This window comes from Pyxicephalus adspersus, chromosome 6 (assembly GCF_032062135.1).
Source record: "Pyxicephalus adspersus chromosome 6, UCB_Pads_2.0, whole genome shotgun sequence".
Lineage (NCBI taxonomy): Eukaryota > Metazoa > Chordata > Amphibia > Anura > Pyxicephalidae > Pyxicephalus > Pyxicephalus adspersus.
In genome coordinates, this window is record NC_092863.1 from 22267146 (window position 1) to 22294799 (window position 27654).

Sequence of the window (27654 nt, forward strand, 5' to 3'; positions counted from 1 at the left end):
ACTGCAGACAAAGGGAAACATGGGAGACGCAGGAAGGGACAGGGGACAAATGTGACACGGGAGGCACAGTGAACACTGCAGACACAGTGGAACACTAGGACAGCAAAATGGAACAGGCAGGGAAGCTCCACACTGGGGAATAAGGGGTTAACACAGGATCTGGACAAGAAGAGCACTGAATTAAACAGCAGATGTAGAGGAAATGCTTAGCAGAACTAGGGGGCTCGGCACTAGTGGAGAACGTTGCACAAATGCTGACTGCTGTGTCCAAACTAGCCATATAGCCAGGGATGATTAAGAGGCTGTTTCCTAATCAGGCTGTGGATGGGCAAAACTGATAAAACTTGGGAGAGAGAACTGCCCACATGTGCAGGAGAGAGGCGCCTGCGCTTTAGGGAGGAATAGGTAAGTGTGACAACATGTAAATGTATTGTTATGCTGCATTTATATTTGGATTAAGGCATCTGCCTAGGCACTGTCTTTTTTTGTGTGATGATGCCTCTTCCACTTTGGTTTGCTTTACCTCCTTGTTATCAATGTGTATCAATACAGTTTTGTCATCCACATTTTTTTTAAAAACAACAATAAAATAGTTTTTTTCCTAAACATTTATTTTAAATACTTTTAAACACAGATTTAAATTACATGATCTTTCTAAATTACAAGACTTGTAAATTTCAATAAATTACACACCCATTTGAGGTGACATAGCAGGATATGACTTTGACAAGCTTTTGTAGTTGTGTTTTCCATACTGGTGTAATCTAATGTGGAAAGCAGAGCTGGTTTCACATTATTGTGAAATTTACTAATCCTCTTTTACAGGTTTTAAGAAAATGTAGAAGTAAAATGCAATTACACTATATGACTCATGATTTGAATATAATATGTATACTTATGTGTTCAGGTTCTAAGCATCAATGCCCATTGTCCAGTAGACATTCCTTTTTACCAGTTCTTGTGCCATGTCCTATATTGTTACATTACATTTGTAGCATTCTGGAACAATTGCTATTGTTGCTACCTGATTAGCTCTTCTGAATGTAGCTGGTAAAATAATATTTTATTTTAAAAATATACAGTATAAAAAATAAATATGTGCTCAGAAGCACATCCAGTGCCTCATGATGTATGGGCATAGTATAGAATACCAGACAATACTGGTTTCTATTGTTTTTTTTAATGTTTTCTAGGTAAAATAATGCCACAAATCAGTAGAGACTCTAGATTGTCTATGCTTTAAAAGTCAGATATGCCATACATTGGTGTACAATGAATATCCACTTATGTGTATTACTTTAATATGGGCCTCATATAAGTTTATATTAAGCTATAGCATACAAAATAATGTGCACAAACTATGCAGGGACATCAAAAATGTGGACTTAGCCACAGGCAGGGTGGCAAGTTAGATTTTACTTACACATACACAAATTATATTTGAAGACAGTGGATGGTCCACAAAGAAGCATGTGACAATCAAAAATGTTTATATTGAACCTTACTAATTAATATTGATGGGCAGGAAATGTTCAGAGCATTATCTAATACCTGAGGTATTAGTGTTTAATTTACCTTTTGATCACTATATCCTTCTCCATGGACCCGGGCAAAGCTGTGGTCCCATGGTGTAGCATTACATGGGTTTATCTTTACGTCCCAAGCAGGAACAACTTTTTTCTACCACAAATGAAACTGTTAATGACAGTAAAATTATGTGTGGGTGGTTAGCGCCACCCTGGAAGCACTTCCACTGTTTGCCTAGGTTGGTCAAGCAGAAGTCTAAACTTGCAAACCATTGTACAGTATGATAGTGCTATATAAATACAGGTAATAATTATTATTATTTTCCAGTTCTGTCCATAACATTGCAACATCTATGGACGGATCTGAAAGCGACTATAAACCTTATTTTCTAGCAATTTGTTATTAGTCTCTGTAATAAGTGCTAGCTTGCTATGTCCAAGGGTCATTCGCTTGTTTGCATCTTCCCTTTTAGTATCAGTCAGTGGGATATTCCTGTTGGCAGAAGAGCCATTGTAGCTGGAGACTTTATTTAGTGCCATATCACTTTTCAATCTTGGGGATGCTTTATTTTGTAGGAATTTATTCTGGATTTGTTCAAACTTGGTCCTGAGAGCAGAAGAAGGCTTGTCAACAAGATCAGGTGAAGATTTTGATAAGGCATGTCTCTGCATCACCATGAGGTTATTCTGGTCAAAGGGAGGATCTGACTGTCGTCTCTGATCATTGACTTTTTCCATAGTTTCTTCTTGTGTATCCTTTGAATTTCTATTCAGATTCTTCGAGATTACAGGCTTATCTTCATGAATCACTGTTATGGCCTGATTTTTAAAAAATGGAGGTGTCTTTACACTTGACTGGCTATCTGAACTAGAGTTGCTATCTGGGTGTATAGAATTTTCTATGAGTGGTGCAGGTTTAGGAACAGTTTTAATAGGTGCCCACCTGGATCTTGTGGGATTTTGCCCAAAAGGCTTACTGTTCTCATTTTCGAGACATGAGAAATAGTCTGCTTCCAGTGAACAGGCATATAAGCAGCGGAATTCTCTATCAAACTCTTCCACTATGTTCCCCTTGAAGTAGGTTACCATGTTGTTGTGAACTTGACTAGAAAGCCAGCTAAAACTAAGGAATAAGCAGAATGAGTTAGAATGAACATCTCAGCAGAATGAAACAATATAATTTATGCTAAATCTCAAAGTCATAAACAATGACCTAGTGTTCCTAAAAGAACTGTATATAATATAAAACTTCATGTTTGTGATAGATTTTATATATATTTTTTGAAATGTAATTTTTTGTTGAGGAATTTAGATTTGCTATAATTATTAATATAAAGTTTTAAAATAATAGAATTCACAGTGGTGCTTGAATATTTGTAAACCCTTTAAATGTTCTATATTTTATTATGAATGTGACCTAAAACATTTAACAAAATGTATTATATTTGATCATGTATTTGTGAAAATGATCCAATAACATATCTGTATGCGGCAAATGTAAGTGAACTGTACACAGTATTTGTTCCGACACCCCCTTGTGCAGTAATAACTGCAACATCAGTAACTTGATTCTCCATTCCACCATATAGAACAGCTTCAGCTCTTGGATATTGGAACATTCACTTTATTTTTCTTTAACCATTCTTTAGTAGAAGGACTTGTTATCTTACTTCATGACCTGATGACCAGTTCACAGACAGATGTCCTGACATTTTCCTTTAAAATTCTTTGGTATAGTTCAGAATTCAATAGTATGTTGTATGGGATTTGGTTGGAGGATGAGAGCAAATACTCTATTGTTTTCAATTTTTCCCTAATGTTCATGCCTATACAACACATTCAATATACACAATTTATGAATAAATTGGTCCACAACTTTTGTCAACTGGTTTAAATCTAAATTAGACCTTTACAAATGGTAAGGTGTTTCACAGAAGTATCCACTTCATCAGACCACAGGCCAAAAATATGTGACAATTATCAAGCTGGATACACTAAAAATATATAATAGCATAATTATCAATTATTCTCAACCAATGAACTTGATAAAAATTTTAAAGCCAACAATTAATTAAACTTACATTATAATATTGTATGTGTTGTAAAGTCATGAACTTTACATGTGTGTGTTACATGTCTTTGTGTGTTTAAGATTATGTCCCTAAACTATTTTTTTATTAGACTAATAGTTCAGAATTCATTGTCCCACCAATGATGTAAAAATGTTCAGACCCAGATGCAGCAAAATAGCCCCAAACCTGAACTCCAACAGCGGAAAAAAAATGATTTCCTGATTCCACAAGGTAATCTGATGTTCCCTAGATCAACAGTCTCTGTTATCTTTACTTTAAAGTTTTAATACCTAGTTATATTCTGTGCTTCTAGAAAAGGATCTTGCTTTATCTTAAAGAAGTCTATAGTAGTTACTTAAACTACTTCCTGAGGGAGCATATTTCACATTTTAACAGATCTTACAGTGAAGAATCCTTATCTGAAGCTTAAACTTCTTTTCCTCTAGACGCAGAGTGTCCTCTTATACTTTGTAACAATCTTAAAGTTATTAGTTGGGAAGAAAGTTCTCTATATAGACCATTTATTTATTTATAAAGGCTGATCATATCCTCCCTTAAACATCTCTTCTCAAGGGAGAAAAGATTGAGTTCAGCTAATATCTCCTCCTAGCTGAGTTTCTCTATTCCTTCTCTATTATTAGTTTAGTTGCCCTTCTCTGCACTCTCTCTAATTCCACAATATCCTTTTTGTGAACTGGCACCCAAAACTGGACTGCATACTACGGATGTGGTCTGATCAATGCTTTGTACAGGGGCATGATAATGCCTCAATATCTGCAGTCTATTACTCTTTTAAAACAAGAAAGTACTTTGCTAGCCTTAGATGTTGACGCTTGGCATTGCATGCTATTATTAATCTATGATCTACCAGAACCCCCAGATCTTTTTCTATTTTTGACTCCCCCAAATGTATGAAGCATGCATGTTGATATCCCCTAAGTGCATAACTTTACATTTATCGATATTAAATATCATTTGCCACTTGGTTGCCCAGTCAAACAGTATATCCAGGTCTGCTTGTAGATTTTAGATATCCTATATGGACCTATTTCCATTACATAGTTTGGTGTCATCTGCAACACAGAAATGGTACTTTAATCCCAAACTCTATATAATTTATAATCATGTTAAACAGTAGAGGCCCCAACACTGAACCCTGGGGTACACCACTAATAACCTTAGACCATTCAGAATCATTATTCATTACTCTCTGGATGCAGTCTTTAAGCCAGTTCTCTATTCATTTACAGTCTTTTCTAAGCCAGTTGACCCTAACTTACATAATAACTGTCTGTTGGGTATTGTGTCAAATGCTTTAGCAAAGTCCAAATACACTATATCAACTGCTACTCCACTGTCTACCTATTCACTTCTTCATAAAAAGAGAGTAAATTTGTTTTACAGCTTTGGTATTTCTTGAATCCATGCTAACTATCACTTATAATAATATTTTCTAGCAGAAACTCCTCCATATGGTTCTTTATCAAACTCTCTAGGACTTTTACAACTATGGACATTAAACTTACTGGTCCAAAGTTACTTGGTATTGACTCTGCTTTTTTTTTAATATAGCAAGCACATTGGCCTTATGATAATCCATTGGTACCATGCCAGTGATTAAAGAGTCTCTAAAAATTAGAAACAATGGCTTTAAAAATAACTGAGCTCAGCTCTTTGAGGATATGTGGTTGTAATTCATCATGTCCTGGTGCTTTGTCAACCTTAATTTTGCCCAACTAATTCTCATTCATATCAATTGTGAGCCATTGTGGCTCATTTAAGGCAGTGACATTGCTATTAGCAATGTGGACTTCAGCTCTGCCATTTTCCTTTGTGTAGGCAGGGCTAAAAAGAAAGTTTTTAGTAAATTCAGCTTCTCTTTATCTCCAGGTACCAACCCAGAGACATCCTTTAATTGGCCTACATGCTCTGATCTGATCTGATCATTTTGCTATCAATATATTTAAAATATTTTGGGGGTTTGCCTTACTTACCTTTGCAATCTGTCTTTCATTTTGAAGTTTTGCATTTACATTACATTTGCATACATTTTATCACCTTTTAACATCTTTTGTTATATTCATTATAGTTTTCAAATGATGAAGGTGATCCTTTATTTTTATTTTTGGAATACCTTTTTCTTATTCTTTATGGATTTTTTAACAAGTCCTTTTGTTTTTCAGTTTTATTTGTACTGTGCAATCCAATGTTTGTGTGTAACATGGGAAACTCTGTATATTTACCCATAATCTCCCTCCAAGTATTGACAATCCACTCTCCACTAGTGACTGACCCGTCTGACCTTTTATCCCAGCTTATTTAACTGTCCTAACCCCCTCCGCCCTATAACCCCGCTAGTGGTAATCCCGAGTCACACTCAGGGTCGCTAAAAAGATTAAAAAAACCCACTTACTTTGTTCCGTTGTCATCCCCCTGCGTCCTGCTGGTCCCTGCAGCTCTTCCCGACATCTATTCTTTGTCCGATCCCCAGCCGGCGAATGCAGAGACAATCCCTGGGGTTTCCCAGTGACGTCGGTGCATGCGTTGATGGGGGGGGGGCTGGGCGGGGGTGTCAGGAAATTCAAATAATTTTGTATTGGATTCACAACAAAATAGCTGTACAATACAAAGAAATCTTGAGATATATATATTATATATAATATATATATATATATTTATATATATATATATATATATATATATATATTATACATGCTACTGTAAAGTATTATAACATGTATCACTATTTTTTTATTTTTAACAGATTTTTGTGTTTTTTTATTTAAAGTTTATTAATAAGTTTATTAAATATTGGACATAATTCGGTGAGTTATGCCTAAGAATTATAGGCCTACAATGTAAAATAAATTTCCATGCAAAAAAAGTAACGCTTTTTGCGTGGAAATACGAAGAGAATTAGAACGCTAGGGGGTTAAATATCCCTCCACCAATCCCCTAAAACTTTCCCCCAGTACAGCAGCCCCCCTTTCATTTAGGTGCAAACAGTCTCTGGCATATAGGTTGTACCCCAATCAGTCCAGTGCTCTAAGAACCCAAACTCTTTTACACCAGGACTTAAGCCACGTGTTTAGCTGTCTAGGTTTTCTCTGTCTTTCCTGTGTTGCACATGGCACAGGCAATATTCCAGAGAATAACAGCAAACTGGTTGAATGGATCTGGGCAGCAAACTATTCTATCAGTTTTCCTGATCGTAGAATCCCCTATGAAAAGGAGTTGTCAACGCCTTCCTGCATTGCCTTCCCCACCCCTACTATTTGGGCTGCTCTCCTGGCTGTTAGGAGTACCAGTAACATCTAGGGTCTGCCACCTGCACATCTTTTTCTAGATTTGCAAATTTGTTAGGGCTGGCCTCCTTTTGTGGGAGCCCCTACCACTCCCTCTAGCTACAGTAACCCAGCTCCTTATATATTCATCCTGATTAATCTTTTCAACCTTAACATCTATGCTAATGACTACCTGCTCAGTGAGCAGGAGACCCCTCTCAAGGTGATCCAGTGATTTCAGTGTAGCAATACGCTTCTCCAGATGTCCAATGTGAGAGTCCAGAAGGACAACTTGCTCACATCTGTCACAGCGGTACTCACCTAGGAGCTGTTGCTCCATTTGTGCATACATATGGCAGACAGTGCTCTGAACAAAAGCTTCCACCTTGCTGCCACTCATTTTCCCAGTTACAACAATTATTAATTTCACAGAGTTATAAAAGTTTACTTACACTTTGTAGTTACTTTAAAGCCATGATACACATCCATATCCCATTGATTGAAAACACCAGACTCTGATTTCACCTTTTCACCTAATTATATGATAATCTTAAGGATTCACTTATTTTTGCCACACACATGGTAATGTATCATTTTTTTTCCAATAAATACATGGCCAAATATAGTAATTCATTATTTAATATTTTCTTTATCTACTTTAAGACTGTTTAAAAATCATATGACATTTTGGGTCACATTCATATAAAAACCTAGAAAATGTTTAAGGGTTCACAAACTTTTAAGCACCATTTTATACATACCCTATTTGGTTCTGTTTTTGAAAAATCTATTATTACAGATTACAAAACTGCTAGTACAGTATCTACTGGACCAGCTTCAAAGCCAGGTAGCTAATACATTTCTAAGTAGAGGTCAGCAACTGCAGTCTACATATGTTCCAATACATGTTTCCAGTGAACACTGCTTGATATCCTGAAGGTCCTATACTACCTACAGTTAAAGTATAACTAAATCTAAAACCAAAAAGATATAAAGTGCAGCTTACTAGTCCTTGCCACCTACTTGTGTGGCTGGCTGCATTTGATCTTCTTTTCAGGCTATGAACGTTTACAGTTAAGTACAAAAAATATGTGTTAATGTACTAGTCACAACTGCCCCTATTAATTGACACGGACAAAGGCAGACATATCCAGTCTGGGTGGCAATCATATATTCTTTCATAGATATACTGAAGGAGTAAATAAATCCATATAAGAAAAGAAAATGTGATGTCCACATGATTACCAGGTAAATGTAAAGCAAACAAGCCAAAAAAAAAAAATACAGGCAGAACTCATCTACGGACTGCTATGTGGCAATATTTTCCAATTTTGTTTTTAGGTTAAGTGGGCAATTTTTTTTTGTGCATTTCAATGTGCATTTCGAGTGCAAACATTGAGAAACAAATTAGTTAATGTGACAGTATATAGATTTTTCTTTTTCTGTATGTGATGGAAGCTATGATGTGAACTCCTTCCCCTCGAAAAGACCCCATGCCAAACAGAAGCCAACAAAGATTTTTTTAGAATTGGAATCCTATATTTCTAACATTTAATCAAAAAAGATTTAATATCCAGGTAACAAATTTTCTTTTACAAACAAATCTCTTCTTTCAATCAGTCAAAACGCAAGAAAGTATCCTCTCTTTACCCTTTGACTTCTTTCCAGAAATCATGTTCTTCCCCGGAATGGCCAGGGACATTTACTCAGGTACCCTTCCTCTGAAGCTTGTTGGTTTATGAGGCCAACTTTTAAAACAATGAGCAAGGTACGTCAGAGAGAGAACCGGAAGATGAGACCAGAATCTTTCTAGGGGCAACAAAAATCAAAATGTCAATGTGTTATCAGTGCTCCTTACCTGTAGGAGCCAGCGATGACATGTTCACAGTCAATCAGCAGAAATTTTGATAGAGACTGTCCAGAGAATTTCTTCCCAGACTTAGTACAGTATGTATCCCCAGTTATAGTTCGAATCTTCATATTCTATTAAGTAAAAAATATAATGCAATACTGTATTTTAAGTACTTGTATGGAGTATTTGAAAATCAATTACCTGCGTTTGAGGAGTAAAACCTAGCAGGGCAGGGCCGAGGCAAAAGGCACTTGCCTTGTCGTCGTACTGCAGGGAGTATAGTGGGGGTTGGAGCCTTTTCTGTCTCTGCATCGCTAAGCCATGTTCTGCACTATGCAAGACAGGGCACCTAACCTGCCAGCCATGCAAATTACACTGGGAGATCAGTGTAACATGTGCCTTGTTTATTCCTATATTATTTTATTACTAAGTCAAAGGCATCTTTTTAGTTCGTGTTTGAAGTAAAGAAGTACTTTGCACCAAAATTCTAGTGCTTTTATAAAAGGGACAAATAAAATAGTTATTAGTTACCTTAAGGTATTATTTACTTTAATTTGCAGTTGAGGTTTTATTAATCTTTTTTTTATCAACTCTTCAGTTCCTTCCCTAGCCATGCAACCTGTCATGCTCCCAGTGTTCCAATGATGCCTGTGTATAAATACACAGTATATTCACAGAGGATGCCTATGAATGTTCACAGAGGATTTGTGTCTGTTTGCTCTATCATTTGAAAATTAGACTTTACAATAATTAGTTTATTACTTCAACAGTGCTGGAAAATAGCCAGATATTGCCAGAGCCTGCCAGTTTCTCTTCCCTCTGGCATTTTATGATCCTAAACTGGTACAGACACAATAATATTATTGCCAGGCATGATTGTTCATGATTCTCTCAGCTTCAGTACAGCTGCCCGCTGATATCATTTAGCAATATTTTGTGTTTGATCCCTAAATTAGCAAGACAAAAAACAACCATGGGTATTTAATGATGAGAATGCAGTGGGACACTTCTTGCATGATTTCCATCTTTCCTTCTCCATCAGAGAGTACTTTTTGCCCGTTCATTCAGACAGGAATGTAAATTTTCAGGCAATGCTGGATTTAACGTGGCATTCTGGGACTGGAATTGTTGTTTACACCTCCTTTTTTACATTTGTTTCATTAAACATAAACTTTAGTTTTTAAACAATCTCAGATGTTTAATTAGGCAGGCATTTGTGTGCAAGTCTGCCCCACCCAAAGGGCCCAAAACTTTTTACACTTCTTGAGCCTTCCTACTTGCTAGCAAGACCACCCATCACTAACAGGGAATACAGGAAGACCAAAGATGAACTTTAATAGGAAAATGTTACATTTGTATATGGCTTTGTATCAACCCATGCTATTTTTCTCTAAATGTTTTTTTTACTTAGTCTGAAATGCCCAAGTTAGTCATTTAATCCTTTTGAATTAAAATATTCTGGTAAAACTTCATGCAATAGATTATGTTTGACATCCATAAAGTACACTGTAGTTGCCAGATGAGGGGATTCTAAAGAATATAAAAATTGCATTTGCTGAATCAATTAAAATAAAACTATTCAATTTAATGCAATTGGAAATCTGTGCAATCAGTGCTCAGTTTGTGAAATATTGCTGTGTGTGCAGAAGACACAGTAAGTCAGGTTGAAAAAAGACATAAGTCCATCAAGTTCAACCCCTAGGCAAAAAAAACATATCTCAGATATAAAACCCTATAAAACCCATATGGACATAGTTGATCCAGAGGAAGGCAAAAAAAAACCCTGTATTTAAACCTCATCTGACAGCCATGACTAATCCCAAAACTGGACCTATAATCAAACTCTTTGAAAGACATAATTCAAAATTTTTTTTTTAATGTTATATGCATTTATAACTTACAGGTAGGTGAATTCTGTCAAATCCTAGCTTCTGAAACATTTCTATAAAGTACTTCAGATTTTGTTCATCAAGTAAGAGGTAAACAGGGACTTTTCTTTTGCTTGCTGCTTCTATAAGATCACATAGAAGGTCAACATCTGTGAAAAGATCCATTACTACTGCAATAACCTAAAAAAAAAAAAAAAAAGAGAACAAATTTATGTTGAATTTAATGTACTCAGGGAAATGCGATGATCATGTCCTGTTTTTCACCTTCACATCATAAGCTTTTGAGGGTACACCAATCACTGAAATAACATGCTTATGCAGTTATATAGAATAGTACAATTTTCATGGAAAGTAAACAGAAACTTTTTTTTTAATAAATGGAAGAAATTCACCAGTAGTTTGTTGTGTCTGTCTTTGTTCTCACCTATGCAAAACTGTCCTGCTGCTGAGCAATTTCTATATAACTCAGCCGGACAATTTTAAAACACAAAAATAGACCTAAAATTACTATAGTAAATCACTACATGATTTAGATACAGGTTGACAATCTAAAATCCGTCCCCTTCAGTTTTCCAGCATGAATTTCGGATCGCATTTACAATACAGGGACTGCAGTACACTGTTTGGCCACTAATGTTTCCATGGCGCTGTTCGGCAGGAACAGCTGTTAAGTCTTGCTTGCTAAACTAAATACATGTTGAGACGTCCCTGCTGCCTGCTCCCTGGAACTGTGCCAGATGTCCGCGGTGCTGCGAGAGGAAGGCTGGTCTGTGTGTGGAGGTAAGTTTAAAAAAAAATCCTGAATTTTCAAAAACTCAATTCGACACTCCTCAGATCCAGAGGTTGCCTGAATTTTGAATGTCAACCTGTACACTTTTGGATACTGAAGAGCATTCAGCATGTGGTAAAATAGTCCAGTAACACAACCATTTTATTAGGCAATAACAAACCAGAATGCATTAAAGACTAGGAGCACAGACAGGGATTGTACTACAAAGGATACAGCATTGTAAAATTGTCCACAAGCAGGACAGTTCTTTTTTATCTGTGGGAATGGGGGGGTGAATAAAAGTGATATAATGGACTTAACTTTCTTTTAAACAACACAACAGCCTCTCAGTGAAACCAATGTTATTTTAAAACTGGTAAGTATAACCAGAGTAAGATAAGATAACCAGAGTAAGATAATGCCTTTAGCAGACTGTGACGTATGTGAGTCCCAACAACATTGAAGCAAATATAAGGTGTATGTATTTTTTGTTTTTTTGTGTTCCTGTTAGGGAGATTCCACTTCCACAGATTCCACTTCAAGTCCAGTCTTGAATGTGAAAGGAAATCTTTTTAAAGTGAATTTGTAATAGGTGTGCCTATTGTGGGGTTTCCACCACCATTTGTTTTGACGACAGCTATAAAATTTTGGATTTTTTGACAATGTTCACAAGGACAAAAAACAGGTGACAGCAGTAAAAGATTAACATTTACATTTATTTACTATACCAAATAACTAAACATTGCCCTTACATACATGTTTAGGTTACAAATAATGTATATTGTGTATTGTGCATACTATAGGCAAGATTGTATTTTCATAAAAAAATTATTTCATCAATTTTTTTTTCTTGGTCCCAATACCTACCTTAAATACCATTAAACATGATCTGTGTATCTAATAAAGTCTACTAGATAATTTTACAAGCAGCAAGTGGTAACCTAGAGCAGGGGTCGCCAATCTTTCCGACCTCACAGACCACTAAATTCATAATTTTAAATCCTGCACAATCCTATGGATTTTAAAAAAAAAAAAAATACATTTGTAAAAAAAAGATCTTCCTAATGATGCCTGACGAGGACTGTGGAGGCTCTGATTCATTGATCGGCTCACGGTTAGGTGAAGTATTACTATTGTTACTATTATAATAAATTGCATTATCTTTGGTATTACTAAAGAAATGCAAAATATTTGTTTGCCTTTTCTCACTCATTATGGGTTTATTTCATTCAAATCTAAGACCAAACAAGAAATGATAGTTATCAAGGTCAGACTATTTGATGCCATTAAATACAACAGCTAAAGAAAATACACAGTTAAGGTCATACTTACCTAAAAGAGCATCTGAGAAATAAACAAATAAAATGAAACAATCGGATGAGAATCGGTATTCAAGGAGTGGGGTGACTGTTGTAATGTAAACAATACTGAAGCATACGGCTCGGCATCGGTTGCCTCATACAAATTAACACTACACTGATGTCATGCTGTGCCTCCCCCTTGTTTTTCTGTCTCTAGTACAATTTGTGATTTTAGTGCAAAATAAAAGGCCAAAATTGTTGTTCATAATTTAAGAATTTATTAGAATATTACTTATTAATAAAACATAAAAATTGCAAATAATGTCCAAATTTTTCTGTGGACCACCAAAATTTTCTCGTGGATCCCCAGTGGGGCTATTGTAAACAGCTCTCATATTCCTTTTTATGTACTTGTTTTGTTTATTGACATCATGAACATAAAAAACACATATATTATTACATTTCTGTATGCACTCACAGCTAGTGATATACCTTTAGGTTGAAACCCCTAAAGAGTCTGATACAAAAAAAGGTGAAGCAGAGGGGCTTGGCTTAGCAGACAATCTGATAGGACCCATGGAGACATAGCTCCTACTATCCCGACACAGAACTGTTAGAATAATGACTTTCTGTGGCACAACAAATAAGCGGACAGTCAGTCTCCACTGTACTTTCCACATGGACAAACCCTGAACTAACAAAACTTTATTTCCTTAACAACATATCAGCATACACAAAACACTGCCATCTAGTGTATACAACTTGCATTACACTTAGAACATCAACATAGTTGTTGTACAATACAAACCTGTATTCTAACAAGAACTGACACACAAAGCCCTAACCGGCAATAGGCATGGGCAGGAGAAGGGTACGAGATCCCATGGGCACCCCTGGTGGGTCCCTCACGGCGGATAGGGCTGTATTTTACCTAAGCACTCAAGGAAGCATTCAGGCAGTCAGCCTCCAAGAAGGCGCCAATGCTTTCACGTGAGCTATTATTATTATTATTAAACAGGATTTATATAGCGCCAACATATTACGCAGCGCTGTACATTAAATAGGGATTGCAAATGACAGACTAATACAGACAGTGATACAGGAGGAGAGGACCCTGCCCCGAAGAGCTTACAATCTAGTAGCTATCTTTCCCTCCAGCTTCTAGGAGTGTAGCAGGGGAGCAGGCATATCAGTAGCGATCATCAGCAACCAGCACAGTTCTACCTGATTCTCACCCCAGCTTACAGGAGTACTCCTCCATTCTGGAACCAGCAGTGGCTGCATCACCTAGGGTGAGCCCATTGCATTTAGCTCCCTCCCCAGCTAGCTCTGACAGAGCCCTGCAAAGGATCCAGCTTGCACACAAGGAGAGTGGGACAGGGAATCCTTCTGCAACACATTCCTTCTACTAGCTAAGCTAAAGTCTAGAGGAGACATCTTGCTTTGAAATTGCCATGCCTAAACATGACACATTATTGAAGAAGCTCACTTCAGTATTAAAGGAGCACTCCGCAATTCTACAGCAACTCATCACCCACCAAAACCGACCTTGGTCTTTTTACACTATCTATAGCTATATAGCTGGAGTGGGAACCCCGACATAGGCTTTTTAGGTTTCCCCAGATAAGACTATCAGCGCAGAATCTGCATCTGACTTTTTTTCCTACACACTGTACTTTAGTAGTCCCTACCTCTGTCTTTACCCCCTCGTGATACCCTGTTGTAACCACCCTATTCCACCACCCTCTATATGAGCTGTCGCCAACTGGTGGTCCGGTGGTCCATGAGAAAATTTAGGTGGTCCATGGCTCTGACCAGTGCACCCCCCCGGAGGGGTTAAGAGAAGGACCCCGCTTGGGGAAGGCCATAATCCCCCTACAGATCGCAAACTCAGGGTGGTGGGCAAGTTGTGTCTCTGGACAAAACCCACCCACTCTCCCATCGCAGGTTCAGACCTGTGAGTGGGCAGGTTCTGGCATCATGACGTGTCTTCCCCTTTGAGTGACACATGGCTCTCTGTGCGTGCGCAGTCCAGAGTCGGTGAAGTTAGTGGTCTGTGACAAACCAAAAGGTTGGCAACCACTGCTCTATACTACCTAGAATCCATCTAATATTCATATTTCTTAAGTGATGACTGACCTTGGCAGTTTCAATATAGAGCTGGTAAGGATACTCACCTTAATATCCAATGCAGTCCTTGGCAATTACGTGAAGTTTAGAAAGAAAGTACAAGAAAATCTGTTTTTTTTTAAACCATTGTATACCTCTGATTATATACATTGTATGATTATTAAACTCTTTGCAATTTCTGCAATTCTCTAACTCCTAGGTGAGTCCTAGTTTTCCTCCGACTACATACCTTGCACAATAATTTTATTCTATGTTGTTATTGCAGTTCCCTTTCTCCTAGATCTACCTAGGTACCACATTCTTAATATGCTCCTTTTCATGTAGACAAAAAATGTTTCTTATGATTCACCAGTGATACATTTTATTGATATGCCCATGGATCCAATTACAGTTGCCTCTTCATGGCACATTCTATGTCCCAGACCTTCAGTAAGACCTGTATGTATTATAAACCATGTTTGCTTTTTCAATTCTCGGCTCCTCATCAAGATATACCTCTTCTGATCCATACTTTCAATACCCAAGTTTCTTTCCTATTACATAGTGTGTAATGCCCTTGACCACCACATACACTTTCACTAATCCCTTTACCTTCACATGATCATATTTAGTGATCCCTAGATATTGAACTAACCTTCTCCTTAAACAACAAATTAGGCACTTTTTATTCACTTTTACTTCCACACCTCTCACTTTATAATACAACTTTAAGTTTCTCCACTACCCATACAATTTTTTGCTACATACCATGTTTGTTTTTTTTCTTCCTTCCTTCCTTTGTTCTGTTCTTCCTTCCATTTAACAGCTAACAGCATAGCATCGCACAACATTAGAGGGTGTTGTGAGAAGCTATGCTGTTAGCTGATAATTGATTTGATATACTATGGTCCAATCTATGAGCAATATTGTTGTTCAGATCGTGACGTCTTGCATGTTAAGACAAATGGCAAAATCTTCTATTGGTGTTTAAGTATTTTCTAAAAAAAAAAGTTTTGTTACTTGATTTTATATATGTGCAAATTAAGTCCCCTTTTTTTCTGCATATTTTGACAGTTTAGCCTGAGCCACAGGCAACAGTGGGCGTGTCTGTTCCCTGCTCCTTCTCCGCGCCTCTGTGCATAATTCTCTGCTCTTCCGTGTTTCTAGTCTCCCCTCCCCTGTCCTCTACCTTTTTTTTTTTGTACAGGTGTATTGGGACCCCGTCAGGTGCATGCTTCTGAGGCTACAGGGGCGCCGACACCTCGCCTATTTAGGGGCTTCTGGCTGCGTCCGCTCCTGGAAGCAACATGCTTACCCCTCTCTCTCTTTGCAGTTCTTAGCATCCCTGAACCAAGTAACAACTTTGTTATTTCTGATCCTCTACCTCAAGGGTGCCCAACCTACTGTCCGCGGGCCATGTCTGGTCTGTGGAACTGCCAGATTCAGCCCTCTGATCATTACCTCTCCACTCGTTGTCTTGCCGCGGATGGGGCGCGCATCTCCTATGTTTCTCTATGAGATCCTGCTACTAGGAGGGAGCTTTCTGAGCAAGCTTTCTGAGTGTTAGTTTCTTGAGAGTGGGCGTGTACTAATGATGTCACCAATCAGCTGTGGCTACTCCCCGCCCACCTTGTACTGTGAGATAATCCCAGCAGCAGCAGTATGAGAGCTGTGTCTGTTCATGCAGCTGTCTAACTTGTGGCTAACTTCCCCAACAATACATCAATACGGCACCATAACAAGATAAAAAAAAAACTATACCTGTTATACTGTACTACCCTGTCACACATAGCTGGCCACTTACCTTTTGTGAACCCCAATTTCTCTTTAACAGTAGAGAAACTGAAATGTAGGATAAGTGGGGGAGCCTTGTGGCCACCCCCCCCCCCTCCCCCACCAAAGCTTCATCACTCCTACCATACCATGATACCCTGTCATATATAAATGTCCGCCTAGGTATAGTGCTGTAGGTATAGTGAAATGTAGGATAAGTGTGTATGGTGTAGTTTCTGCTCTTTGGTACAGGAATATTGTGCAGAGAGCAATATATGACTGGCTAGCACTGTATGATAAAAAAAACTAAAGCTATCTTTCAATAATAAAATGTTGAATTAACAAAATAAGCATCAAATGAGTGCAGAAGTTCTTGACTTTTCATCTTGCAAGTTTTTTTCTAATGTCAACAGCCCCCAGATGAAAAAAGGTTGGGCATCACTGCTCTACCTGCATAGCTTCTACCACCACTAGTGATTTTAATAATAATACCATTTAATTCAATAATCCTTTTCTAAATTTTAGTAAGGCATTATTAGTATTTAGGTCTGGTTATATAGTGCACACAGTATATCCTTATTATAGACTATAGATTATAGAGGAGGCCAACAGATGAGGGACTACACTTTTTTCTCCCACCCACACTGGACATACTCCCGAATTGACCACTTTTGGGTCTGCAAAACTAACCTACACCGTATTAAAGGCTGCTCCATTGGGGAGACATTCCTATCTAACCATGCCCCGCTGACTATGCAGCTACGTACACACGTCAGATTTTTATCGCCCGATAATCGGCATCGGCCAATTATCGGGCGAAAATCTGGCGTGTGTACAGTCGGTGTCGTCCATCGTCCGGACGACCGACCTGCCGGATCCACGGACGATGGACGACAGCCGATCCTAATGAAAGGGAAGGGGAGAGCGCGCAGCAGGGTGCCGCTCCGTCGCTCTCCCCCTCCCCTCTCCATAGAGCATGAACGGTGCTGTATGTACAGCACCGTTCATGCATCGTGCACTCCCTTGTCGTTGGAAAGGATCCTGAAAGATCCTTTCCAACGACAAAAATTGGAAGTGTGTACGCAGCTTAACTCTCTTGTGAGCTCCCTAAATTTTGGAACTGGATATTGAACGATTCCCTTATCCAAGATCAGGTAGTGATAAAAGAGATCACTGCAGAACTCGGCCATTGTTTTGCATTAAACCACACCCCCGGGAGCAGCCCTATGCTAGTATGGGAGGCACATAAGGCAGTCATGAAAGGACACTTCCAAGAGCACAGGGATCAGCTTAAAAGAGTTAGACAGCAGGTAATTTTGAAATTACTACCTCAAATACAGGAATAAGAAGAAACATAAATGTGAGCCTATGCTAAAGGAAGGACAGGAATTAGACTTCATGAGGAGCTGTTTAGCACCCTTATATATCAACAAAGTGAAAGCCAAATGTAGGAGATCATTCTATGAGAAAAATATTAAAGCCATAATATATATATATATATATATATATATATATATATATATATATATACACACACACACACACACACACACTTACTATATATACACTTTTACTAAACAACTTTTTATAAACGCCTATGACGCGTTTTACCACGATTTGACGGCATTTTACATGTGTTTATAAAAGTTTTTTTTAACCCTTTCAGGGAATGAGTACAGGGGTAAATAAAACATATTACTCATTCCCTCAAAGGGTTAAAAATATGTTTAAAAAATTAAGACCACACTTTAATGTTTAAGTAATTTATTAAATGTGTGTGTTTTCTGTAACTTTTTTTTGTTTACAGGTTATTCTACAATTGGCTGCGGCAGCATTCATGACATAAATGTAGCTGTGGGACTCCTGACAGCGGGGGATCCCCAGGCACTTTCAGTGCTCCATGATTGGCTGAGGAAAGGAAAATCCTGATGACGCTTGAGCCGTCATCAGGATTTCCCTTTCCTCAGCCATTCAGCACTAAGTCCAGTACTGATTGGCTGAGAAAAGAGAAGCCCTGATGGCAGCTCAATCACAGACGGGTGCTCTGCTCTGCTGATAGCTTTGTTTTCTTGATTGCCCCTGCAGCCTGGGCAGAGCTGTGGCATGTGTTCTCCATTCAAGAACACATGCCACAGTTCCCCTAGGGCTGCAGGAGCGATCATGAAAGCGAAGCTGTCAGCATAACAGAGCTCTGCTGATTGCTCCGCTCTGTGATTGGCTGAGGAAAAAGAAACCCTAATGACAGCTCAAGCATCATCAGGGGATTCCCTTTCCTCGGCCATTCAGCACTAGAGGTGAATGGGGAGACTTGTCCTCATTTACCCCCTAAGTGCCCGGGGATCAAACGCTGTCAGGAGTCCCACGGCTGTGCTCATGTCATGAAGGCAGCCATGGGAATTATCCTTTTATTGTGGGATAACCTGAAAAAAAAGTTGACAAAATTACACAAAGCACACATATTTAATAAATTACTTTAACATTAAGGCTTCGCATTTTAAAATGTTGCAAGGAACGTTATCTATAACACTCAAAAACATGCCTCAAGGAAACTTCCTGGTGTAGATTAGCCCATTGAAATGCATGGGAATTTCAAACATGTGCTTTTAAAGCCTCAGGTTAAATGCTGGGGAAAACGTCCGTGCAGATTCAGCCTAAATTTTGTGGAGAATTTTGATTAGAATGATTATTGTGCTGTATCATGTATGAAATATTTTGAGTAAGAGTATTACTTTTAAAAGCAATCATTTACAAGATATAACACCTACACAGTTGTACATGTACATATTGTTAATAAAACTCTTGTTGAAATATTGTTCCCCATGTTTGTTTGTAATGTTTTTTAATATACAAACATTGAAAATAAAGAATGTTATAAAAAAAAGGCAAAACAATTAGGTTTAATTTTTAACATGAAAAATAATTTGATTGGATACTATAGGTACCTACATTGTTACTATTTTTACATATTTTATTAGTTTCTCACTAACTGACCTTGGGAAATGATTTAGTGATCAGGGGTGTAGTTGTAAAAAAGGAGAGGGGGCCCGGAACGTGCCCATCCCACTACACCCCTGCCCATGTGTCACTCAAAGGGGAAGAAACTGCTTAGAGGGACAACCCGCTCACCGTCCTGAACCTGCAATTTCATACGGGAGCCAGGTGTGCCCACTCCTATTTTGCAATAGATTCTTTGGTGGACCGCAGCTCTGGCTGGTGCAGCCCCCCCGAGCGAAGTCCTTCTCCTGACCCTGTGGGGGGGGGGGGGATCGTCCATTCCCGAAAAAAGTAAGGGCACAAAGTAAGGGCATTCCTGTTAGTGATGCTTTTTTTCTTTGCAGAATTTATTTGCTTACCCTTTTAATTTATTTTTTGCAAGGGATTGACAGCAAACAGATAAATGTTCAAATTAAAAAATGCATCTGCTTTACGTAAAATACCAGTTAAACCAGTTATTTGAAAGTAAGGCAGAGCTTTGTTGGAGCATGTTGTTTGTTGAATTCAACTGATTAAAAAGTTTCAAGCCTCCCATCATACAGGGACCATATAAAAATGTAGATTTTGATAATGAATCATTTTAATTTCCTGTATTACTATAAGCATTTGTCATGCATGAAATTAAGCAGCTGTGTGATCTCCGTTTAGCAACCCGTTAACTTATTGTCACTGCTGCATTTTACATTATAAAAACAAGCTTATGCCTTGAACTTGTGCCCCACAAGTTTCCAAATATATCTGCATTGCAAAGATCCTATGCTATTGGATCTGCCAAGATTGCACTCCACACAGTGCAGATAGGTGTGATAACTCAAGAAAGTATTACCTGCAGGGAGGATACAGGCAATACAAAAAACTAGTCTTCTGCCCTTTCCCTTTTTCTAAACATATTTTTCCTTCTTTTCCCAATTTAGGATTTTGGCAGGTTGTAAAAAAATTCAGGTTTGTACTGTATGATAGCATATGGTCAATTCATGTGATCATAAAACAAACTAGTTACTAACGGACTTTGTAGAAAATCAATTGTCCCAATTAAGTAGTGGTAAAAGTATCAAGACATGATATTGAATAAACCATTTTATAGATATAGGAGCAGAGCTCTAAAGCTGGTCATACACATAAAAAACTTTCAGGCAACATGAACTATTTTTAGAGAAATGTCACGCTATGGATGAAGCATGTGCATATGGACATGAAGTGTCTGCAAGGATGCAACAAAGGATGGCAATACAATAAAGCCATTATAATTTTGAATAATTAGGTAGTAATCTGGACATCATTTACAAATTTATAGTGGTCATTTTATACATTTATTGATAACAAAAATGCTAAACCTGGTGTAAGGCTCTGGCCCAGCATAGTACTCGTCAGACACCAGTCCACCAAATCAATGCCACACTCTTCACCTATAGCAAGACCCTGCTAAGTCTATGGAGACTGGATATGTTTCCCAGCACACGGTTGCCTCCAGGATTTGGACCCAGGCAAGGGATACTGTCTGGGGAAGGGCTGGCAGAGGACAAGGAGCCCACAGATAAGCAGTACCAAGATTCCAACAGTAGCAAGTCCAGAATACAGAGCAAGAGGTCATTCACAGGTAATCCGTCCATCAGACAAGGTACACAAGGGCAAGACAAAAGCAGAGTCAGGGTCACAGTCAAAAGGTCGGTCCAGGCAGCAAAAACTCACAGGGTCAGAAACAGGCAAGGTCAGCAACAGTACATCAGACAAAAACCACCAGCAGCAAGTCAGCCTATCTTAACGCTACAACAGACACTGGTAACTGGGAGCATAAGAGCTATAACGTTTCAGCAGCCAATGACTGTGCATGATGGAGTCATGCCCCCAAAATCTCCTTCAGCTGTGGACAGCCTCAGAGTGTGTGCTAGGGATGCCTAAAAAAAATACATCAAGCTGCACGACTAAAGAGAAGCAGGGGCTGCTGCTATTTCTTAGTTCTTCTTGCTGCTACAATTGACATTGCTGGACAGAATAAACAGTGTATGATATTACAATGACACACAGCACAGGATTGCCGGACAGATAAGCATCTCCTAACATTACCCCCCTCCTGAGGAGGGGCCTCCAGACCCTCCACCCAAAATTTTTCAGTATTATCACTTTGAACCTTTGTCTGACACCCAGAAGCCCACATTAAATTTGGCAGGACATGGGACCAGGGCTTGTCAGGAGGGTGCAGTGGCTGGAGGGTTTTAGCTGGAGCTATGCAAAGAGTTTTACTGGAGTGGATCGATTTAGGAATAGAAGCTGAAAAAGATCTTGCTTCAGGGAAGCTAAAAGGTGGGGCATCTGCATGAATATCCTCAGTGAACCTGTCAACACAGAGAGGCAATGAGTTTGCTAAGAAAGTCTCAACACATGCATTCCCCCATCTGACAATCTGCCCGGATTGCCAATCAATTACTGAGTTAGACTTACACAACCATGGTGGTCCTAAACTTACAAGGGTTGAAAAATGTTCAGCAGAAAAAGTGCAGTGCAAGAATAGCAGTTTTACCCCTACCATATTCTAAAACAAAAAAAACTGTGTATACAAACAATTTAGGTTCTCTGGCATACGGGAGCTGTAACCACATTGCAACCTCATTGCCAGTCTGAACCTAAAGCTGCGTACACACGGCAAATTTTTCTCGCCCGATAATCGGTATCGGCCAATTATCGGGCGAAAATCTGCTGTGTGTACAGTCGGTCGTCGTCCATCGTCCGACGACCGTCCTGGCGGATCCATGGACGATGGACGACGACCGATCCTAATGAAAGGGAAGGGGAGAGCGCGCAGCAGGGTGCCGCTCCGTCGCTCTCCCCCTTCCCTCTCCATAGAGCATGAACGGTGCTGTATGTACAGCATCGTTCATGCATCGTGCAGTCTTTTCTCGTTGGAAAGGATCGTGAAAGATCCTTTCCAACGAGAAAAATTGCAGGTGTGTACGCAGCTTAACTTATCTTTTTGAGTGTCCATTTATCTCAGGTCAAACTTGCTCCTCTTAAAACAAATAAAGGCTATGGCTTTATTTAAATTCCATCAGAAATAAAGTGTATGATACATATCAATATAGTGTAAGCATAGACATACAGTACATATGTAATTAAATCTCATCTCTACTCAGCGCTTTAATGGCATTAACTTATGGCATTAACTTATTTGTATCACACTATATTCAGCGGTGCAATCTAATTAGGTATTGTGCAACAAGTAGTTACATTTCTCAACAAAAATAGCAAAAATGTTATTGCTCCTGTAGACATTGGGTATCTAACTGCTGTCCCTAAGGTCCACATGCAGGCCAGGATTTTCATATAGGCTGGTCCTCGAAGATACCCATGGCTTAAAGCTTCTGTGAGTGATGTATTGCAAACTTTAACTCAAATTCTACTCTCATCACTGTCATCAAGACTGAAATTGAAAAGCTGTCAGCAAACATTAATGATGATGATGGAAGAAGGAAATGAATAAAGCAATGTTCCTTATTTACACAGATTTCCTGTTACTTTCTGTGAAGGAACTATTGTCAACCCTTTGCAAAACAAATAAAAAAAGGTTGGCCTTCCAAAAAGTCAAAACACAACTGCTCCTTGCTGGGTCAAAAACATCAGAAACTGGACTGGTAAGTGTTCTTGCGTAATATGTACAGATGAATGATTCAGCTACCTGCTGGGAAATTATTGGTTTCAGCATACAGAAAATATTGAGTCACAGAAGCAGGATGTTATTATAATACTTTCACATGGTTTATTATTGCCTTTATAATCTAATCATGTTGTGCAAACAGGGCAAATCCTCATGCAAGGTTTATATTTATTTAAGAACTAGATATAGCTATATTAAAACAAGGTGATCAAACATCAGTTATTTCATTTTTATCTTTCGTCAGCAAAGCAGGTTTTGACCAAGTTTCTATTTAAAACTGCACTATTTACAGGGTGCCAGTAGTGTGCATTGGTAGGTAAGCACAGGGAAACCCCTCCAATTTTTTTCCATGTGTAATTATAACATATTAAATAGATCTACGGTAATTACACAGTTCTCTTATTCAAGGCCACATGCGAAGTCTCCCACATTTCCCAGAAGACAGTTTAGAATGTAGGGACGCTGAAGTATTTAAACTTGTTTTTCACAATATGGCTTGATGTTAGGAGACTTTGGGTTAAACTGTGTAAAACCCTATTTACATTGTCAATCACTAGAAGTTGTCTGGTTGTTTCTTGAAGAAGATAAATTGTCCGTGATTACCAAATGAATAATACACATTTGTGTTAAGTAAAAAACACAATGTACTTATCATACACTTTTACTTGATAAACTTTATAACAGATAGCTTAAAGAGTCACTATCGCCTTACTAAGGAACCATTATGACATTTCATTTTTGTTCATATTTATATTTACTGGTCCACCTAATAATATTTTGTGAATAAATGGGAACTTTAGTATTTTTGCTGTGCTTTAAAGATCTTGGTTCTGCACTATTTTCAGTGATAATATGTGCTTATTTCCGGTCTGCTTTTGTGATTGTTGCAATCTGATCCACTTATTCAATCGAAGATCTGCCAGACCCAGTCTGTGTTACCATTTCTACCCTTTACTATTTGAAAAACCCCAGCAATAATTTTAGGTTGATGTGAGCATTTGAAATACATCCCTTGTCCTGTGTGAAACCACTAAATATCTCATTAATGGCGCTGTCCTCTCATTTGTTTTGCTTAGGTAAAGGGTTATATTAATGATATAAAAAATACACAGGGTAGAACCTGAAAGCCCAATCTCTACATTGCACCTGGGAAGCATTGCTGCCATGTTTCCAGTCACTAATGTGTATGCAAAACTAGTAACAATGCTATAATACAATGATGATACTGCAGAATCCAACGCTACAGCCTGGAGAATCCAGAGCAATAGTGATGTAGGCTGCAAACCCGGCAGTAAAATACAGCCATCAATTTGGCAATGGATGGTACAATGATGCGTTGCAGGCAGGTGAGGAAGGTGAGGGGAAGGGTGTTTCAGGAGCATACAGAGTTTAGGTTTGTTAAAAAAAATCATTAGCGCTTTTTTTATAAAGAAGAAAATCAGACATGCTGAATCTAGAAATGACATCAGATTCATTGTATTGGCTCTAGTTCTTGTGATACAGGAATCGGAATAGACGATTTTACCAACGACAAATGTAAACACAGCATATAATTATCAATCTTTATTTACACCAATGTTTTGCATTTCATATATTAAGCATGTAGTAGCATTATTTTCATGAAACTTTCATTTGCCTTTTTTTTATTCATACATTTTCTTTTTTTACAGAAATTTTAGTTCTTCAAGAAGTTGGTTAAATGACCCTAATGTATTTTGCCACATTGTGGTGAATATTCTCGGCAAAAACAGAGAAGAAACATTACAGAATTTGTGAAACTAGCATATCTTGCATATTTTGGTATTAAACTGGGGGACCAAGATAAGTATTGGGCTGCTCATCTGGTATGCAAATTTTATGTAGAGTGTCTACGTCAGTGGAAAAATGGAAAACTGAAAAGTTTCAAATTTGGTGTAATTATGGTATGACAAGAGTCCAAAAATCATCATAATGATTGTTAATGTAAAAGGTTTCAATCTTTACAAGAAACACAAGTGGGAGTACCCTGATTTGGAATCAGCAAGATGACCGGTGCTGCATGGTGCTGATGTTCTGATGTTCCCATACCAGTGTTCAGTACACTCTCTGATATTTCTGTATCAGACATGGAGGAAGTGAATATAAAGGAAGTGTTTCATCAAACCAGCAGTTCTCCCAAGAAGAGCTCAATGATTTATTACGTGACCTAAGTCTGTCAAGACAAGCATCTAAACTTTTAGCACCCAGGCTAAAAGAAAAGAACTGTCTGAGACCGGAAGTTAAAATAATAATTTATAGGACAAGAGAGGTGACACTCCTACCATATTTCAGTGAAGATGGAGACGAACCCCAGATTTGGAAACTAATAAATGATTAAAATTTCACAAAATACATGACTGATACTGAAGTATCTGCTTGGCACAGCTATGTCAAAAACTTCTTGGGTAACCATAAAGCACAAAATTATGAACAACTGGTACAAAACTTGCTCTTAAACTTTAAAAATTGGGGTGCTACTACAAGCATAAAGGTACACTATCTCCATAGCCATTTGCAAAAATTTACAGAAAACCTTGGCAACTTCAGGGAGGAACAAGGGGAGAGGTTCCATCAAGATATAAAGGTGATAGAAGAAAGGTATCAGGGCAGATGGGATAGACACATGATGGCAGACTACTGCTGGAGCCTTTAACATGATTGTCCAGATCATCAGCATAAAAGGATATCATACAAACAGAGTTTTTCAATGACTTCCTTTTGATTAGTTCTGTAAATATGCTGAATATACAATATATTTATGTTAAGTATTTCAAAAATTAGAGCAACTGCAATATATGCCTGTTTTCCACGTTACATCTCTTTTATACTACTGTAAGTACAGAAAATGTCTATTAATCTAACCCCATCCCCTGTGTCCCACTCCACATGGAACCTTGAATTCTTTTTTAACAACAAAAAGTGACAAAGTCTACCAACAAGTAGACTTTGTGTGGAGAAAAAGCTTTTGGGAGATGTAGATCTGGTTGCATGTCAACATAAAAAAAATTAGGACCCCAAAAGCTGCCCTTTAAAACGTTGACAAAAGGGAGTAACAACAGTTGTTTCTCGCTACAGGAACAAGATAAAAGAAAATGTAAGGATTTTTCTCAACCTAACTATGTACATGCTCTAGAAGGGGTAGTAAAAGTAGAAGTAGTAGTATTCTGGGTTCATTTGGGTAATGCTTAGGCATTTAAAAAAAAAAAAAAACAAAAAAAAAAAGTTGAGACTTCCGGGTGGAAATGGCGACTGCAAACTTACAGAGCTCCCACAATACTGAGCACAGCAAAGCACACTGCAGGGAGACCAGGAGTCCCAGGAGCAAAGTAATGCCGAAAAACAGAGTGCAGCACGCCTCTTTAGTCTGCAGACAGCCTCTTTGAGAATTGACAACAATTCTTTGAAAAGTCATCAATCTCAGAACCAGGATGCAACTTACCAGACCAGTTTTGTCCTCTCTCACAAGATAATTCTAGCTTATCACCATATCAAGATCGAGAGGTAGAGGAACCTTATATATCTGCACCTGCCTCTGCATTAGTAGATCTTATGTTTACCTATATGTCAACTTCGGTAAAGAATGGATCACCAGACCCTTGCCACTGACAATAAAAGTGCTTTAACAGCAGCAATCTTTGACTTGAAGAAGAAATTCGCCCTGTAGCTGCAAGATTTACAAATGTGGAACAAGCCTGTGCCAGCAGAGATGCAGATATTAAAGGTTTACGCACAGTCACAGCTCACCATTCACTACTGGTTATCGCGGTACGTCACCACTCAGAAGACTTTGACAATAGGGGCAGACGTAAAAACATCTGCATCAGAGGATTACTGGAAACGGTTGAGCTTGACCACTTTTTTATGGCAACACAATCAATATTTAATGATCTTTTAGAATGACCAGCTGGATCACCAATAGAAATTTAAAGAGTACACATAGCTTTTCAACCTTCTGCCACAGAGGGATATCTGTCCAGAGATGTTTTTTGCTGTCTACTAAACTTTCCTTTGAAAAGAAAAATTTTGAGACAGGCACCTGCTTAAGACCAAATCTACTATAATGCTGCTGAAATCTAATTATACCAAGACCTTTCTACCATCACTCTCCAAAAGCGTAGAGCACTTCAACCTTTAATCACAATATTAATGTAACGTTTCATACCCTATCGATGGAGATTCTCATTCTGTCTCTCAGCCACTACAGATGGACAAACCTATCATCTTCGCACTCCAGCTGACCTACCATTATTCCTGCAACACCTGCAAATACCAGAAATAGATCTGCTGGACTGATTTTCAGAGATCCCTATACTGAGCCAAAGGCCTCCGATGGCGGACGATGACCACAACACCGAGCACAAGCCGGACAGGGCTGGGATGGTAGGCCTGGGAGGGGTAGAGGGAGATAATGTCACCAT

The 27654-nt window shown here is 38.4% G+C and overlaps 1 protein-coding gene across 1 annotated transcript in view; it reads right to left on the bottom strand.

Annotated features, from left to right (window-relative positions):
- Nucleotides 1-1164: 1164 nt before the first annotated feature.
- Nucleotides 1165-27654, bottom strand: part of FAM83C (family with sequence similarity 83 member C) — a 33888-nt gene continuing 7398 nt past the window's right edge. Inside the window, exons 2-4 of the mRNA XM_072414926.1 lie at nucleotides 10636-10803; nucleotides 8741-8865; nucleotides 1165-2649 (exon numbers count right to left, since the gene is read on the bottom strand). Of these exons, the coding sequence (XP_072271027.1) occupies nucleotides 1878-2649; nucleotides 8741-8865; nucleotides 10636-10803 (1065 nt within the window). The 3' untranslated portion in view covers nucleotides 1165-1877. The remainder of the gene's footprint in view (nucleotides 2650-8740; nucleotides 8866-10635; nucleotides 10804-27654) is intronic.